This window comes from Argopecten irradians, chromosome 16 (genome assembly GCF_041381155.1).
Source record: "Argopecten irradians isolate NY chromosome 16, Ai_NY, whole genome shotgun sequence".
Classification (NCBI taxonomy): Eukaryota; Metazoa; Mollusca; class Bivalvia; order Pectinida; family Pectinidae; genus Argopecten; species Argopecten irradians.
The window spans coordinates 14,796,805-14,816,068 of record NC_091149.1 but is presented as its reverse complement, the minus strand read 5'-3'; the positions used below and the strand labels follow the sequence as shown (position 1 = coordinate 14,816,068).

Here is a 19,264-nt window from a genome sequence, read left to right as displayed (position 1 = left end):
TTCTGGCCAAATTTGGTTACAATCCATACAGAACTCTAGGACAAGTAGCGTTTTATAGAATTTACCTTTATTTTCCCTTTTGGGCCCGCCCCTCCTGCCCCCGGGGGGTCAGAGCCAAAATTTATACAAGTTCTGTTCCCCTTCCCCCAAGGATGTTTGTGGCCAAATTTGGTTACAATCCATGCAGAACTCTAGGACAAGTAGCGATTTATAGGATTTACCTCTATTTCCCCTATTGGGCCCCGCCCCTCCTGCCCCCGGGGAGTCAGAGCCAAAATTTATACAAGTTCTGTTCCCCTTCCCTCAAGGATGTTTGTGGCCAAATTTGGTTACAATCCATGCAGAACTCTAGGACAAGTAGCGTTTTATAGAATTTACCTTTATTTTCCCTATTGGGCCGTGCCCCTCCTGCCCCCGGGGGGTCAGAGCCAAAATTTATACAAGTTCTGTTCCCCTTCCCCCAAGGATGTTTGTGGCCAAATTTGGTTACAATCTATGCAGAACTCTAACACTAGTAGCGATTTAAAGGAAATGTTGACGGACGGACGACGGACGACGGACGCCGCGCCATGACATAAGCTCACCGGCCCTTCGGGCCAGGTGAGCTAAAAATGTACATTTGTGATGTGTCTTGACCATATTGTATATACCATGCATTGGTAAATGTGTGTTGTTTCTTGTTTAGTTTGTAGATACACTGCACGTATATGTCTTGTCCATTTCATAGATACACTGCTGTATCTACAAACATATACATGTACATGTATGTTGTCTTGATCATATTCCAGATAAATATATAAATGGCGTCTACCACAGGCCTTAGACACCTCTGTTTACGGGCAATACTGTGTTACACATATATCAGGTGTCCGTGTATATCTATAAAAAACCAAAGTCCTGTGGTGGACATGCACATGTGTGTTGTGACTTGTCAGAATTGTAGACACATACATATATCTTGTATCTTTGGCCTTTGGTTGCATTATTTATGTATAGAATATCCATGTGCATGTATCTATACATTGTGTCTGTCATGTTTTTTTTAACACAATAACTTGTAAAAGTTCACAACTGTATGAATTAAATTAGAAAGAACTCAAAAGTCAGATACAGGTATGGTATTTTTAATAATGCAGATTGGAAAATGGTGATGAACTGGCTGAGTTTCAGTTTCATAACAGGAGATTGGTTATCTTCCTAAGGTTGTCACCCACTGATGTCCATATACATGTAGTCCAAACTGATGTACCTGTAAAAAATAAAACAAACAATGTAAAAAACATCCAGAATCATACAATCATTTGAATGGCAGTCCCTGGTTGTACAAGCATCAAATGAAATGTATGGTACACTTTAAGTAACTAAGTATAAACACATGTACATGTTACATGTATATATGTACATGTATATAGTTAAATACCTTTCAAAAAAAATCTTGCTCATATTGAATACACCAGTGCTTAGAAAGTTACACTTAAAAATAGATCTTAGACTAATAAAGATACACTTTTGGTATAAATTCCAAGGTGTTATCATGAATGTAAAATATGGTGAAAACACCTTTTAATATTTATGAAAACAAGAGGCCCAGAGGGCCTGTATCGCTCACCTGGTTTGTAATGCCTAGTAAGGTTCATTGTTTCTTTTCTGAAGGAATTTGAATATTTACCTCTAATTCCCCTATTGGGCCCCACTCTTTCTGCTCAAGAGGGTTAGAGCCAAAAATTATAGGAATTCTGTTAACCCCAAGGATGTTTCTGGGCCAAATTTGGTTAAAATCCAAGCAGAACTCTAAGACTAGTAGCGATTTATAGGATTTACCTAAATTTCCCTATTGGGCCCCGCCCCTCCTGCCCCCAGGGGGTCGGAGCCAAAATTTATACAAGTTCTATTCCCCTTCCCCCAAGAATGTTTCTGGCCAAATTTGGTTTCAATCCATGCTGAACTCTAGGACAAGTAGCGATTTATAGGATTTACCTCTATTTCCCCTATTGGGCCCGCCCCTCCTGCCCCGGGGGGTCAGAGCCAAAATTTATATAAGTTCTGTTCCTATTCCCCTAAGAAGTTTCTGGCCAAATTTGGTTACAATCCATGCAGAACTCTAGGACAAGTAGCGATTTATAGGATTTACCTCTATTTCCCCTATTGGGCCCCGCCCCTCCTGTCCCCAGGGGGTCAGAGCCAAAATTTATACAAGTTCTATTCCCCTTCCCCCAAGGATGTTTCTGGCCAAATTTGGTTACAATCCATGCAGAACTCTAGGACAAGTAGCGATTTATATGATTTACCTAAATTTCCCCTATTGGGCCCCGCCCCTCCTGTCCCCGGGGGGTCAGAGCCAAAATTTATACAAGTTCTGTTCCCCTTCCCCCAAGGATGTTTCTGGCCAAATTTGGTTACAATCCATGCAGAACACTAGGACAAGTAGTGATTTATAGGATTTACCTCTATTTCCCCTATTGGGCCCCGCCCCTCCTGTCCCCGGGGGGTCAGAGCCAAAATTTATACAAGTTCTGTTCCCCTTCCCCCAAGGATGTTTCTGGCCAAATTTGGTTACAATCCATGCAGAACTCTAGGACAAGTAGCGATTTATAGGATTTACCTCTATTTCCCCTATTGGGCCCCGCCCCTCCTGTCCCCGGGGGGTCAGAGCCAAAATTTATACAAGTTCTGATTCCCTTCCCCCAATGATGTTTCTGGCCAAATTTGGTTACAATCCATGCAGAACTCTAGGACAAGTAGCGATTTATAGGATTTATCTAAATTTCCCTTATTGGGCCCCGCCCCTCCTGTCCCCGAGGGGTCAGAGCCAAAATTTATACAAGTTCTGTTCCCCTTCCCCCAAGGATGTTTCTGGCCAAATTTGGTAACAATCCATGCAGAACACTAGGACAAGTAGCGATTTATAGGATTTACCTCAATTTCCCCTATTGGGCCCCGCCCCTCCTGTCCCTGTGGGGTCAGAGCCAAAATTTATACAAGTTCTATTCCACTTCCCCCAAGGATGTGTCTGGCCAAATTTGGTTTCAATCCATGCAGAACTCTAGGACAAGTAGCGATTTATAGGATTTACCTCAATTTCCCCTATTGGGCCCCGCCCCTCCTGTCCCCGGGGGGTCAGAGCAAAAATTTATACAAGTTCTGTTCCCCTCCCCCCAAGGATGTTTCTGGCCAAATTTGGTTAAAATCCATGCAGAACTCTATGACTAGTAGCGATTTAAAGGAAATGTTGACGGACAGACGGACGACGGACGACGGACGCCGCGCCATGACATAAGCTCACCGGCCCTTCGGGCCAGGTGAGCTAAAAATTGTCCAAAATAAGTTTCCAAACGCCCCCAAAAAACTCTTGATTCATCACACATTGACCTGGCACGAAATTTTTTAACCAACAGACTGAGTATACATATTTATGATACGAAAATTTATATATGTATACTGTTGGTTAACAAATTCGTGCCAGGTCCCTGTGATCCATTTCTGATTAATTGAACTTAAGAAACATGTTTGCTCTTACCTTTGCAGTAATACAATCTAGCAGATTACTCAAAGTTTCACTAATCTTCCATTAAAACTTCTGGTTGGCAGTATAATTCAATAACTGATCATTACAGGTAAGAAAAAAATCCTGAAAAGAAGATGAAATATTCATGTCAGATTTGATTTTTTTTTACATTACTCTCATTTCAAAAGGCTTGAACATATTAGAGACTGAAAACATAATACAGTATGAATAATCTTATTCAGCTATTGCAGATACATTGGTGTTTTTAATCTGGTCAGGTATTCCATCTATATATATAAAGTCCAGGTACAGAATCTCTAAAAATGTTTAAAATTAAAAATAAAGTCACCATTCCAGTTTCCATCTGGATAGCAAGATTATTCTGGTTCCAATGAATCTAGATCTATTGCCAGACTAAGTGAAGTGACAAATCATACTATAGAATGTCTATTATGTGGTGTTAGAGTTGGAAGAAATTCTGGTTACTCTGAGCATCAGGTGCAGATTATATGTATTTTTATTTTATCTTTTTCTTCACAATTTAACTAATGTAATATAATATGTTTTTCTTGTACATAAATCCTCTGGGTATCAATTTCTGGTATTCTATAGTAAATAATGAAGAGACAGATCATTGGAGTACATGTTTGTAAACTTTGACTTGAGGGATTGATCAACTGCGAATTTGAATACCGCCTACAAATATATACATGGTGCATGTACACATTACTTATACATCTTACCAGTTATACATAAAATATCACTGAAACAATATACAATTGTGTATATGCACTGTATATCTACTACTTAATTATTTATATTTGTTGTATATTCCATTTTGGAACAAAATCTAACATGACAGAAATGTTCATGTATTGCTTGAATTTGGATAAAGACATATCAAACATATGCATGTTAACACCATTTTAGCAAATTGAATGATCAAGAACACTTTACATCGTACATCTACATGTAGGGGTGGAAATAGATTGTGACCACAACATATGTACATTGTATATTGGTCAAATAATGTTCTAAATCTGTAGAATTTATTTGTAAAATAACAGAGCCTTTTCATTCATGAAATAATTACTCACACAAACCCATACAAACAGATGTTATGCTATTCCAATAGGCCCAGAGACAAAAAGTGTGGTGTGTGTTGAGGGGAGGGGGGTGGGGGTAACTATATTTATAATACAAAACATGCTATGTTATACATTGAAGGATATCACAGTGCAGTTCATTCTTATGAATTTTGCTCTAGAATTACAACCTGATAATGTATTTTGTATATGTTGTATAGAGAAATTCAAATATACTTACTCAACATAAATGTGCCTTGGAATCCTTGGTGCAGTTACAATATAATTCAGCTGTCAATGTATGTTCATAACAACTGTTATGTAGGCTTGTATCATCAATAACGTTGATATCATTTCAAAGTTTGTTTGTTGAATATCATAATCAGAAGGTTGGTCATGTTGTTTTGGTAACTATTTAGGTAAAATGTCCACATACATGTACATCTGCATTCTGCAAATGGTCGTGTTGTAAATCGAAAGTGGCTGTCCCGGTCAGGAAATACCCTACTACTATAAATAGATATCGCTGTCGTTAGCATCATACAATTCTTGTTCTTCGTCAAATATCAAACAATATTTTAAAATTCATTATTCTAATGATAAATTGAATATGTTTCTTGTGTGAATTTTATCTTATATTTATATCGTTTGAGAACATCAACTCAGAATCGATGCCCATCTTCATCGCACAGGTGCTTGTTTTGTACCAATGACGTCAACATATTAGAAATTGTACCGGACCACGATTTCCGTCGAAACTACTTGCTGATTTGTAGAGGCAATAGAAAACTTATTTCGGCATGTAATGAATTACAAATTTGTGTATTTTGACCAGTGGTTTCTCGGCTTTCTTGGTATGTATGGTAAATAGATATTTTGTTTATTTTGTATTAGGATTTTGTCGAAGTTTACTGTGTAGTACACATGGTACTTATTACATGTAATAATGCTACGAGAAACAATAATGTTAGAACTTTCAATATAATTGGTCACACAATAAATTTGACATTAACAACTACAAAATCCGTGAAATACTATTTCTTGCTACTTGTTGCATAATTCGAGATGCAATGTCGGATCTCCGCTCCGGCGGTTACGCCGTCTGACACACGACGTCAACAATTTCAAAATGCTCGGAATTAAGTTGACATGAATTTTTAACTCATTAAAAGAGAAAAAAAGACGATCCCAAATGATTTTTTTCTCTCAGAACAAACGTTGTCGGCTATTATCTGTAGTTTTACAGGATGTAAACAGTATCCAGATAGCTCAACAAATAAGGGAGATATTGTGATTTTTCTAACACCGACACGAAAATGCGTAGAAATGCGTAGTTGGGAGTTAAGGGGTTATGGAAAAGTTGACGCCGGACAGACGACTGGCCGGACGGACGGCCGGATGACGGCCGGACGACGGACGCTGCACCATATCATAAGCTCACTTGCCTTTCGGGCAGGTGAGCTAAATATCAGATAACAACCCACATACTTCTTTGATGAAACAAAATCCATTTATTAAGAAATTATCAACTGAACAAAGTCAACAATTAGAAGGCGAACTTGGATAATGTGAGTGTTTTTTCTCAATTAAAAATATGAAAAAACAAGCCTCCTTATATAGACAGTTATACTGTAGAACTTTTCGATTTTAGAATTTTTTTGGGCAGGTATTCATACTTTTTTTATACGTTCTCTAAATCGGGCACATACGGATGGTCAATTTTCAATTTTACAAAGACGTGGTTTGAGTACATGTATCCTTAAGGAAGGAAAATTCAAATTATATTTGAATAATTTGAGGCCCATTACACTTTTATAATGTTGATTATAAAACTGCAGCATCGGTTATTTCAAATCGAATAAATAAATACTTGAGAGTTTTATAAGTGATACACAAAAATGGTTTATAAAAGGAAGAATTGCTGATTTAATAAGAAACACAGAAAAAATAATATCCCCGGACTACTTTTATTTGATTGATTTTGAAAAAGCTTTTGATTCTCTGGAATTCGATTTTATAGTCTTTACATTTGTATGGTTTTGGACCTTGGATTAAATCCTTCTATAAAATAGTTCCTGTTATTAGGCCATGGGCTAGGAGGGTCCCACATGCACCCCCCCAAACCTCCGAACCAATATTTTTCTGAACCCTTATGACCCACTGATCACAAATCAAAATGTTAACATTGCATAAGTTGGAATGAACTTCCGGTTATGACGTCATCAAGATGGCCGCCATCTCAAATTTCACTAAAAATTGAAAAATAGTCATAACATTAACATTTTTCCAACCGAAGTAGACAAATGAGGTATCAAAATGACCACAATAGAAAAAAAATACATATCAGGGCCAAACAATCCAATATATGTAGTGATTTCTACGCAGGAAATGAATACATCGGATTTTAAGCTTAAAAATGGTGATTTTTCAGCAAATTTTTCATATTTTGCTTGACGCAGCAAAAATGTTTCCCAACAGCAAACGATTATTTCTATTAAATTTTTTGACCAATTGTCAATCTGTTTAAGCAACAAAAACAACCAAAAGCAATGTCAACATCGTATAAGTTCCGGTTATGACGTCATCAAGATGGCCACCATGTCGAATTTCAATGAAAAATGAAAAATAGTCATAACATTGACATTTTTCAACTGAAGTAGACAAATGAGGTATCAAAATGACCACAATAGAACGACAAACACATGTCAGAACCAAATAATCAAATATATGTAGTGATTTGAACGCATTTTCAGTGAAATTCGAGATGGCGGCCATCTTGATGACGTCATGTACTAGCCAACTATGTTCTTATGTTATTCGCCAATAATTTACGAAATAGGAAATACTTTTTTGTTCACGTGAAAGTATTTACATAATATATAGTAATCTAAAACATCAAAATACATGAATTTATTTTGGTTGTAATTTGTAAATTCCAAAAATGTTTTGTTTGTTTGTCTGTTTGATTAATTAACGTCCTATTAACAGCTATTGTCATGTAAGGACGGCCTCCCATGTATGTGGTGTGTTGCATGTATGTTGTGCAAAATTTCAGTGAAATTGCTTCAGCGGTTTTTGAGAAGAAGTCGAAAATGTAAATTGTTTACGAAAACACGACGCACGACGACTGACAAAAGGTGATTAGAATAAGTCACTTGAGACTTCGTCTCAGGTGACCTAAAAAAATGATGCGGCTACAGCATGTGTTTGTTTGTTTGATTAATTAACGTCCTATTAACAGCTATGGTAATGTAAGGACGGCCTTCCATGTATGCGGTGTGGACACGCTTCAATAAGCATGACTTAATTATTTTAACAAACCAGGTGCGTTCGATTGAAATATCTTTTTTTGAGATTAAAAACATTATTGAATCGTTGAGTAAGTTAGACGTTTGTTTGCCCACGAACACCAATCTAACATCGCCATGTGTTTTGTCAAGACAAACGGTTGTGGTCACTTCAGGTATGAATTGGTGGCCGATAGTATTTCGTTCAAAAACGGTTGCTACTTGTGTCCAAATGTCTCGTTTTTCTAATGTGGAGTACAATTCAAATGGGAAAAATGCCGCAATTATATCAAATATATTAATGTGTAATTATACAAATATATACCGTTACTTACTTAAGCGCTAGATATGGCAGATTTGTTTTAGTTTTGTTTTTAGTATATATATATATATAATGTTTAAAAAATGTTCTTTGTACATCTATCATATATGTCTTCAAGAAAAATTAAACATATTCATGGCAAAAGTATTTCGCCGCTAACGTTTTCAGCCCTCTTGTGCATCTTCAAGGCGTCCTGGCTACTTACTATATTATGACGTCATATCATAGTTACTGTATCCTGTAGTAAGAGGCGAGACACTATAGCAAGGGACGTAATAAGATGAGGCTATTGTTCAATCATCAATAAAAGAATTTGAAAAGGTTATGTGTTGTTTTGGAGCTGTTAATAGGACGTTAATAAATCAAACAAACAAACAAAGTCTATTTCATACATACGACGCATGACAATATTTTATCATCTTCGTATGGTGGACATTTCAGTGAACCACATCGTGTCCTCACGGGGTATAAGAGAATCCAATCATCATTAGTATCTGCTCCTCCAACAACTGTGTGAGGGTTCTCGTCTACACACACATATTGTGTAGCAGCAGGTACGCTAAAATGACTAGACGATAAGTATCCACGGTATGCTTCCTACCATCCGGGATAGCACGTGGTGCGCGCGGGGATCATGATTGTGGTAGAATAACTCGATTCACGACATACGGCACATGGAACTTCTCTGTTAAGGTCAGGAACTTTGTACACAATAATGTTTTCATACTCCGCACCATACATTAACCCATAACCAGTAGTGACTTGGTCTGTAATTGGCCCCCAGGATGGATCTTTGGGAAGACAGACATAGTCCACAGCGGATCCGGTGTGACTGAAGTGGGACCCACCGACGTAACCTACAACAGACGTTGTTTGATTAAAGATAATCCACCGCCGACAGAGCATAAACAATACTCATCATTCGTACTTATGTCTAACTAACACAAACAATAAATAAATTGGTTTTCTTTTGTTATTCGTGCAATCATTCCATATAGGAAATAGTGTCGTAGTTTTTTCGAAATTAATCATTTTTAATATTTTACTTTAGAAGTAAAATAACAACGTTTGTTGCTGAAGAAACATATAAAAAATAATCTTCTTCTGTTTTAATAGATAAAGATAACATTCATCGGCGGTGTAACATCTTTTGCAGCCAGAGTTATTTTAGGATAATCTCCCATGGATTTGGTGTGGTGCGTGTGTAAAGTGTATGTTCTAGGATTTGTTTGTTTGTTTGATGACTTAATGTCCTATTTACAGCCAAGGTCATGTAAGGACGGCCTTCCATATATGTGTTGTGTAGTATGTTTTGTTTTGTTTTTGTTTTGTTTGATTAATTAACGTCCTATTAACAGCTATGGTCATGTAAGGACGGCCTCCCATGTATGCGGTGTGTTGCGTGTATGTTGTGCGAGGTGCGTGTAGTATGTAGTGTGAATTGCATGCTTTTGGAGAATGGTATACTCGTTTTGTGCCTTCTTGTATAGTGGAATAGTACCCTTTTTATATTGCTATATCACTGAAGCATACCGCCGATGACAATGAGCAACTCGCCCCAATTGGTCACATTATACTGACAACGGTCGAACCAGTCGTCCCATTCCCTTATGATGAGCGAAATACAAGAGCAGAAACTAACGCTTTTATAGGCTATGGTGTCTCCGCCAGGGGGCAGAACCCAAAGTCACAGGGGCGAGTGCTAAACTAAAGGATAAAAGTGAGGTGGTGTCAGGAGAGAGTTTAGAAAGGCCAAGTAAAGTGTTTTAGGAGACTGGTATATTCGTACTGCATCGTCTTGTAACAGAGAAACCGTTGTCCTTGTATAGTGCTATCATATTAATCAGAGGTAGATTACTAAGTATTTGAAGGCTAATATTCTGTACAAATTTCATAACTTTGTTCGAGTTATCTTTCTTACATTTTTATTACATATTTTGTTTAGTGGGCATTTAATAAGATTTTTTTTTGTCAATGTAAAAGAGATACTAAAATATATGGCCTTAACGGTTACCTAGGTTTTGATTTGGTTTGGTGTGGTTTAAAAGGTTCACCATCCTATTAACAACCAGGGTCACTTAATCATAGTCCTTCATGTGTGCAAAGTTGCGGTGTATGTATATTTTGGGAGGCTGCCGTATATATATGTGTTGTGATCGGAACTCTTACTCTTTTTATAGGGCTGGCTAGGTTTTTGCAACCAAATTAAATAAAACAGCGTTTTCCAACGACTTCACCTATATGTAAATTTGTAAAATAATTCTATGATACAAATGTACTATATGACAAGAGCTTGGTTTGGTTTATCATATGTAGTACTATAAATAGACCTGGTCAGCTACGGACAAGCTCCCGTGTATGTTGTATCATGTGTGTGTGTGAAGTGCGAGATGCGAGTTTTGGGAGACTGGTATATTCGTGTTGTGTCTCCTTGTATAGCCGAACTTTTACCCTTTTTAAAGTTCTATATCTCCGGAGCATGCCGCCGAATACACCAAGCAAATGCTGATTTTGTTTGTTTATTCACAGCTAGGGTCATTTAAGATCGGCCTCTTATGTATGCCTTGTGTTGCGTGTGTGTAGTGTACATACATAATGATAGTTACCAGAGTAAACCAAATCTGTTGTGTTTCCGGAACAATCCTCCCGGCCCCATCTTATGTAGGTTGTGGCAGTCACAACTAAAAGAAACAAGAGGCCCATGGGCCTTAACGGTCATCTGACTCATGGCACAAAACAACAAAGTCACAGTATAAAGTATTGGTTAACGATTAATATAAACAATACAAGGAACTCCTTAGTTGAATATGTAAGTTTCTGAAAAAGGTAAATGTCATTTGTTGAACAAACTTGGTAGCCCTTCATCCAAATATGGTCGAAACCCATTCAAGGATTAATATATGGAGGAGTCAGATTTTAAAGCCAAATTTCAGCAAAGCTCCCATTTTGGACCTCGGTCATACTATCCCCATGGGTCTTACCTCGGTCCTTTAAAACAGGAAGTGGGCCAACGGCCATCTTGGAATACCAAAATCTTTACGAAAATGTTTGCATGTTGTTCGGCATCAATTAAAACCCCTATAGACCAATTTTCATTGAGATCGGAGACTGAAACCTTAAAACAGGAAGTGGGCCAGCGGCCATCTTGGAATACCAAAATCTTTACGAAAATGTTTGCATGTTGTTTGGCATCAATTAAAACCCCTATAGACCAATTTTCATTGAGATAGGAGACTGAAACCTTAAAACAGGAAGTGGGCCTGCGGCCATCTTGGAATACCAAAATCTTTACGAAAATGTTTGCATGTTATTCGGCATCAATTAAAACCCCTATAGACCAATTTTCATTGAGATCGGAGACTGAAACCTTAAAACAGGAAGTGGGCCAGCGGTAATCTTGGAATACCAAAATCTTTACGAAAATGTTTGCATGTTGTTCGGCATCAATTAAAACCCCTATAGACCAATTTTCATTGAGATCGGAGACTGAAACCTTAAAACAGGAAGTGGGCCATCGACAATCTTGAAATATCAAAATATTTACGAAAATGTTTGCATGTTGTTCGGCATCAATTAAAACCCCTATAGACCAATTTTCATTGAGATCGGAGACTGAAACCTTAAAACAGGAAGTGGGCCAGCTAAAATTAAGAAAATTTGCCCTTTTGGGGCCCCACCCCTCAGTTCCTAGGGTTCAGACCAGACTCATTTATATAAAATATAATTGTGTTTCCCCAATGATGTTTCACACCAAATATGGATAAAATTCATCCAAGGATGGAGGAGGAGTAGGATTTTAAAGCTAAAATTAAGAAAATTTCCCCATTTGGGGCCCCACCCCTCAGCCCCTAGGGGTCGGACCAGGCTCATTTATACAATGTAATATGATTGTCCTTCCCAAATGATGTTTCACATCAAATATGGATGAAATCCATCCAAGGATGAAGGAGGAGTAGGATTTTAAAGCTTAAATTAAGAGAATTTGCCCATTTGGGGCCCCACCCCTCAGCCCCTAGGGGTTGGACCACGCTCATTTACATCAAATATGATTATCCTTCCCCAATAATGTTTTACACTAAATATCGATGAAATCCATCCAAGGATGAAGGAGGAGTAGGATTTTAAAGCTAAAATTAAGAAAATTTGCCTTTTTGGGGCCCCACCCCTCAGCTCCTAGGGGTCGGACCAAGCTCATTTATATAAAATATGATTGTCCTTCCCCAATAATGTTTCACACCAAATATGGATGAAATTCATCCAAGGATGAAGGAGGAGTAGGATTTTAAAGCTTAAAATAAGAAAATTAGCCCTTTTGGGTCCCCACCCCTCAGCCCCTAGGGGTCGGACCAAGCTCATTTATATAAAATATGATTGTCCTTCCCCAATAATGTTTCACACCAAATATGGATGAAATCCATCCAAGGATGAAGGAGGAGTAGGATTTTAAAGCTTAAAATAAGAAAATTAGCCCTTTTGGGTCCCCACCCCTCAGCCCCTAGGGGTCGGACCAAGCTCATTTATATAAAATATGATTGTTCTTCCCCAATAATGTTTCACAGCAAATATGGATGACATCCGCTTAGCGGTTAAGGAGGAGTAGCGTTTTAAAGGAAAAAGTTTACGCACAAGGAACGGCGGACGACGACGGACAAATCACGATGACTATAGGTCATCCTCATCCTGACCCTTCGGGTCAGATGACCAAAAAACATTAAGTTAAGGAACGATTTGTTTACTTTTATCGATGAAACTCTGCAGCAGTGGCTATCATTATGGCCGTATATCAATTTGTCTTATGACATGACTTGAAAAGTATTTAACAATCAATACAATTCAATTCTTTAAAATATAAAAAAATGTATACATGTTCATATATTTAAGATTTTTAAAATTTTAAAGATCAAAATACAGATCCTTTTCTTACTCGATATACCAGTTTCCCAAAACACGCACCTCGAACACATACACGCAACACCGTCCTTACATGACTGTTAATAGAACGTTAACAAACCAACAAACAAACAAACAAACCGTTTGATTGAGGCTGTCAACACCCTCTTCGGGGCCATGTTCTGATGACCTGTATAGTTATTTGTATTTAAGTTCAAATACATGTTGTTCCATCAAATGAAATCGACTGTAAACACCATTTCGTCACGGCAAGTCGGTAATTTCTAGTTAATAATGATATTGCACAATTTAAAAGGTAATCACAACGTGATCCTCTATGAAATGGAGTGAGTGTTATTATGCGAATAAAAATCAGATTGAGTATTAAAACTTGATATGCTATTTACAATGAAATGTAGTTTGGTATGATATTAACAACTAAACTACAGTTTTGATACGACTGGCTTTGAATGCCAACTGAAAGACGTTCAATACTTATACTTACAGTTGGTTACAATTTTATGATGAAATCCCTAGGAATTTTGCATCTATAATGAATCAATCATTCGTTACTGTATCGTCAAGGAGTAACAGCCATTTGAACAGCCGTTTTCCGTAATCGCTGGCACGACAATTGTGACGTCACATGAAGTACATAGACTATATGAATCAAAACTGCGCTTGGTAAGGTTAAATTGTGTAAATGTATATATAAAGCATTGAATCATGTCGCACGATAATTTTGTTACCAGTTCAACTTGAATACTTGGTGGGATGGGAAATAAGTAGAATATTGGTCGACTAACTATATAATTTTGATTAATTAACGTCATATTAACAACCATGTATGTGGCGTGAAGTGTGTATGAAGTGTGTTGTGCGTGTTTTGGGGGACTGCGATATATTCATGTAATGTACAATTTTAATGCCCTCACGGCAGAGAGTAATTGTATGATTTTTTTGAATAAAAGGCATTTAATTATATGCAAAATAATATAACACAAATTTGGTATAATTATCTTCAACAATCAAATCATTATAGCTCTGTAATATTAATGAGTACCTTTTCACGGATGAAAGTATTACTACACATTTACATATTTTTGCTAATGCAAGCGAAGTCATTCGTGTTTAGTAAATTATATACACGTGTTCAACAACTATATTTCTCTTACATTCTTATACATGAGCGGAACAATGTCGGGATAGACTCCAAACCTAAGACCCTTACCCTCACATACACGGAAAACAGAACAAATCCAATATGTTCAAAGTTCAAGTACTTAATGTATAACAATAGTTTTGACTTGAATTACGGTTCGTGGCCATGCATTGTAAGATACGAAAAAAATCTACAATTTATCTTTAAATTTATAGGGAACACATAAAAGGTTTGTATTTCATTAAGTGTATATGTTCCGATTAACCCTATCAGGCCTACTGGAATGAATGTTGGCGTGTAGACCAGAACAGGAACCCATTGTTGTGAAATAGTTCTGTTGAGCTACATTGTTGAAAACCAATCAATCCCAATTACATAAGGTACCTATTTCAATAATATTATTGTTTAATATTGTTCTCGGTTATTGATGTTGATTCATTCAGCTGTTAACGTATATATCTTTCAAGTTATTTCAATGTCACGAGATTTTACTCCAATCTGATTAAAATCAAAATCATAATTCTCACTCCATTCTATTTCAACACTTTTAAATATGCTTTGGATGACAATAACAATGAATGCTAACAGATTTTCCGGTATTCAAACATTGAAAATAAAGCAATTAAAAATTATAAATAAAGTGAAAAAGGAGAGAAGAATTTTCAATAACATTAATTGTCCAAGCAGATCACCTTGGCGTAACAATTCGTAAAAACACTGATAAGTAGATCTAATTTGCATAAGATTTTTTCACAACACTGATGGACCAAATAGGTCTCCTAGGCGTAACAAGTTTTTCTCGATACTTCACTCATAATAATCATTATAACCACTCCGTTCAAAAGATGATCTGACAAGCATCCGATATGGGGCCATGTTCGGATGACTACGACTTGCTACATTGGTACATCAATTGAAACACCGTTTCGTCCGAGTATGCATACATATTTAGCTTTGTCTGAGATGACTACGTACACATTTGAATACATTTGAATTGGCCATTTCGCAATAACATGACCTCTAATGGGATTTATCATCGAGCGTAGGATCTGTATTTTAATTAGATTTGGACCAAGAAGAATTCATCATTCTCGCTTTACTGAATCATATTTATGCGATTCAGATCTATTTATCTTATTTATTCTTTATTTATCTATTTTAATTGCCAAGGTGGCATTTTGGGTCATCAAACCATTTCTTTTAAATGTAAATAAAAAATTATCTTTATTATAATATAACTAAAATAGTGTACGCAATACCTATAAATAAGCAAATTACCTGTCCGTTTACCGTATGTTGTCTCAAATTAACATGAATTCTCACCTTTGCGATCCCTCTCCTCCTGTAAGAGGTCCGACAACACTTTTACTTCAGATTGAATCCGCAGAAGGTCGGTTTTGCTGGCTAAAAGTGAAGTAAATTGCGTAATTAAAGTCTCATTATGTCTTCGTAATTTATTTAATTGAAAAAAAAAATCGTCAAATGATAAAGTTGGTATCCTTATGGCAATATTGTTTAATTTAAAATGTCGTAATTAAACAGGATTGTAGCAATGATAGGGGATTCCGTTGTTACGCTCTGTGCCACAGTCCACACGTAGGTAAACATCACATATGAGAATCGCTTTGTATAACCTTTGACCCAAGGTATGTTTTTCAACTGATAGATATTGACTGACGAAGCTAATACATTGTCATCTTATTTTCGTCGTTTCAATAAATGAGTCTCTTTAAACATTCATAAAAATGCTACCTAAAATCTTTTCATCCTTTGAAAACTATTATCAGAGGTTGGTCATATGCAAATAGTTAGGGAGTTAACCATGGGAAGTCAATTACTCGGGAATAAGTAAATATTAAGCGAGCAAACAGTTTTGCACGAGACCATACAATGCAGTGAATGCACTTTACGCAGGTAAGAGCGAAGCGGGAACACATGCTCGATTAAGTGGCAACCGAGGGGTATTTTCTACTAAGTAATACTTTTGTAGTTTTGGTTAGAAAACTTAAAACTAACAAATAAGATTGAATTAACAGCAAGAAAGATGAACTGTTTGGCTTATAACTATTAAGAAATTGTAAACGCGCAAATTTTGAGAAAATCTCGGAATGTTCTCCAAAGCCGTACATTACTACAGAACCATTTACTGTAAAAGTTAATACCAATAACCTTGAGTTTGTCATAATACATGTAACATACACTAACCTTCATCTTGTTCCACTGTCGGACTTGTGTTATACGGAAATGCCTTAGTGATAACATCAGTGATCTTCGATAGATTCCTGTCTATCAAAACAATTTCGACTGCAAAAGCAACGACAACCAACGTAAGTATGATATCACTGTACGCCATGATGGTCTTGGGTAGCTGGAATACTCCTCCAAACAACACTCAAGCGACAAGGTGTTATGGAATGACGCTTAAGCAGGCAGTGTAATTCGGTTGGTTGAACATGGCTAGCATGATTCTGTAGATTAAACGGGGTTATGCACAGATCGTGTAAGAACATTAAATCAGATAAAAATGCAGTTAATGAATTTTAAGCTTTTAATGTAATAATTACAGGGGGAGCGGATTAGGGTAATTGCAGTTCACCCTGATTCAAAATGGCGACGGTGCAATAAAAAAACAAGAGGCCAAGATGGCCTTATCTCTCACCTGGTTTGTAATGCTAAGTAATGGTCTGAATACAGATTTATTGTTTCTTTTCTCAAGGAAGTATACCTTTAATATCCCTAATCGGCTCCACTCTTTCTTCTCCACGGGGTCAAAGCCAAAATTTATACAAACTCTGTTCCCCTTCTCCCAAGGATGTTTCTGATTAAATTTGGTTACAATCCAAGCAGAACTGTATGACTAGTAGCGATTTGCCCCTATTTCCCCTATTGGGCCCCGCCCCACCTGCCACTGTGAGGACGGAGCCAAAATTTATACAAACTCCATTCCCTTTCCCCGAAGCATATTTCTGGCTAAATTTAGTCACAATCCATGTAGAACTCTATGACAAGAAGCTACTAAAAGAATTTATCGCTATTTCTCTTATTTGGTCCCGCCTGTCCTGCCTACGGGAGGTCAGAGCCAAAATTTATACAAACTCTGTTTCCCTTCCCCCAAGGATGTTTCTGATAAAATTTAGTTACAATCCATGCAGAACTCTATGACAAGTAGCGATTGAAAGAAATTACCCCTATTGGCCCCGCCCCTCCTGCCCCCGGAGGGTTCAGAACCAGATTTATACAAACTCTGTTCCTCTTGCCCCAAGGATGTTTCTGGCCAAGTTTGGTTACAATACTGTTTGTTTGTTTGATTTATTAACGTCCTATTAACAGCTATGGTCATGTAAGGACGGCCTCCCATGTATGCGGTGTGTTGCGTGTATGTTGTGCGATGTGCGTGTTTTGGGAGACTGCGGTATATTCGTGTTGTGTCTTCTTGTATAGTGGAACTATTGCCCAATACATGCAGAACTCTATGACAAGTAGCGATTTAAAGAATTTTACCCTATTCACCCGATTGGGTCCCTCCCCTTCTGCCCCCGGGGGTGGGGTCAGAGCCAAAATTTTATACAAACTCTGTTCCCCTTCACCCAATGATGTTTTCGGACCAGGTGAGCTAAAAAAAAGTAAATCGCTTTGCCTGTTCACAAAATAGGTTAGTATTTTTTTTCTGCTGTAACCGCCGTAGATTGTGTCTTGTAACATTATTACCAAAATTTAAAGCGTAAGTCATATGCACAGAGATTAAAGGACATTTGAAAGCATGTTATGTGTACCGTCGCCATGTTGAATCTGGGTAACTGCAGTTACCTTAATCCGGCATATGTGTTTGTTTGATAAACGTCCTATTAACATCCAGGGTCATGTAAGGACAGCCTGCCATGTACGCGGTGTATAGAATAATGGTGCGTGTTTTGGGAGACTGCGATATATTAGTGTTGTGTCTTCTTGTATAGTGAACTATGACCCTTTTATAGTGCTATATCACTGAAGCATGCCGCCGAAGACACCAAGAAACACACCTTACCCGGTCACTGTACCGAACCAGTCGTCCCACCCCTTTAATGCTGAGCGTTAAGCAGTGTGCTTGTACATAGATTATAAAATGTTAACACTAACCTAACAGATAGTGAGTACTAACACCTAGTATATGTAGATATGATGTGTATATGGTGTATTTTTCCATACGATACAAGTATGTGAATAATAAAGACATTATCAATGTTTTTGAGAGAAGAACAATACCTGGTATATTGTCACGTTTCCAAGTGCTGTAACTTTGGCAGGTATTGAAAAATATGTATATACACATGAACTAACAACAATAGTATATATGCACGTGCACAAATGCACCTTGTACATTACTTGTACACGCCTCATTCCTTTCTGCTGATGCTTTCGTCATCTTTTCCAGAACACATGGATTACTTACAAAAAAACAAGAATAACGGATAAAGCTTTATATTATCAAAAATAAATAGGATGTGTATTGTATACGAATCGATATTTTTTATGATAAATCGAACAGATGTAAACAATAAAATGTCAATGATTTAGCTAATTTATTTTCACATTTTTGACGGCTACATCCATTGATGTAGTATGACACTTTATTGTCCTGTTCAAAATTGGACACCATGTAACAAATATTTGTATTTAACCTTCATGATTGGGTAAATATGAAAAAAGCATTCCTTACGACAATCGCGATGCTTTAATAATTGCTCCTAACCGGGCCCTATCTCTTAATAGACCGAAGAGTTGTGTCGACTTTTTTATGTCTAGCTATGCTTGTAACGAAAAATTATTATAAAGCAAACTTATTACTGTAAGAATACTTCTGTAAACGAATCGGCTCGATGTGGTTTGTACATAGTGTTATATACGATCTCTGTCAATCGGCTGACGTAGCAAGCTTCTTGAGATCAGTCGGTAGGGCAGTATTTTTCACATCGGAGATGGCCCTGCAGGTAGGGCGTTAGAATTGTACCTGCTGCCCCTATTGCATGATCGTAA

The 19,264-nt window shown here is 37.2% G+C and overlaps 1 protein-coding gene across 2 annotated transcripts; it reads right to left on the bottom strand.

The window, feature by feature from the left end:
• Positions 1-1,103: 1,103 nt before the first annotated feature.
• On the bottom strand, positions 1,104-16,687 carry LOC138310287 (uncharacterized). 2 transcript variants are annotated; one of them, XM_069251425.1, is made up of 6 exons: positions 16,457-16,685; positions 15,575-15,655; positions 10,806-10,880; positions 4,832-9,056; positions 3,518-3,628; positions 1,104-1,249 (listed from the first exon to the last, which is right to left on the bottom strand). In XM_069251425.1, the coding sequence occupies exons 1-4, from the start codon at positions 16,602-16,604 to the stop codon at positions 8,797-8,799; spliced, it is 564 nt and encodes a 187-aa protein (XP_069107526.1). In that variant the 5' UTR covers positions 16,605-16,685; the 3' UTR covers positions 1,104-1,249; positions 3,518-3,628; positions 4,832-8,796. The 2 variants fall into 2 exon arrangements, with proteins under 2 accessions (XP_069107526.1, XP_069107527.1); XM_069251426.1 differs by lacking the exon at positions 10,806-10,880 and having other exon boundaries at positions 16,457-16,687.
• Positions 16,688-19,264: the final 2,577 nt, after the last annotated feature.

Excerpts from the sequence above, each read along its gene's own strand:
- LOC138310287 (XM_069251425.1), bottom strand. The coding sequence starts at position 16,604 with ATGGCGTACAGTGATATCATACTTACGTTGGTTGTCGTTGCTTTTGCA. Across the intron at positions 15,656-16,456 it reads GACAGTGGAACAAGATGAAG|CCAGCAAAACCGACCTTCTG; the intron begins GTTAGTGTATGT and ends CTTCACTTTTAG. Across the intron at positions 10,881-15,574 it reads GGAGGAGAGGGATCGCAAAG|TTGTGACTGCCACAACCTAC; the intron begins GTGAGAATTCAT and ends TGTTTCTTTTAG.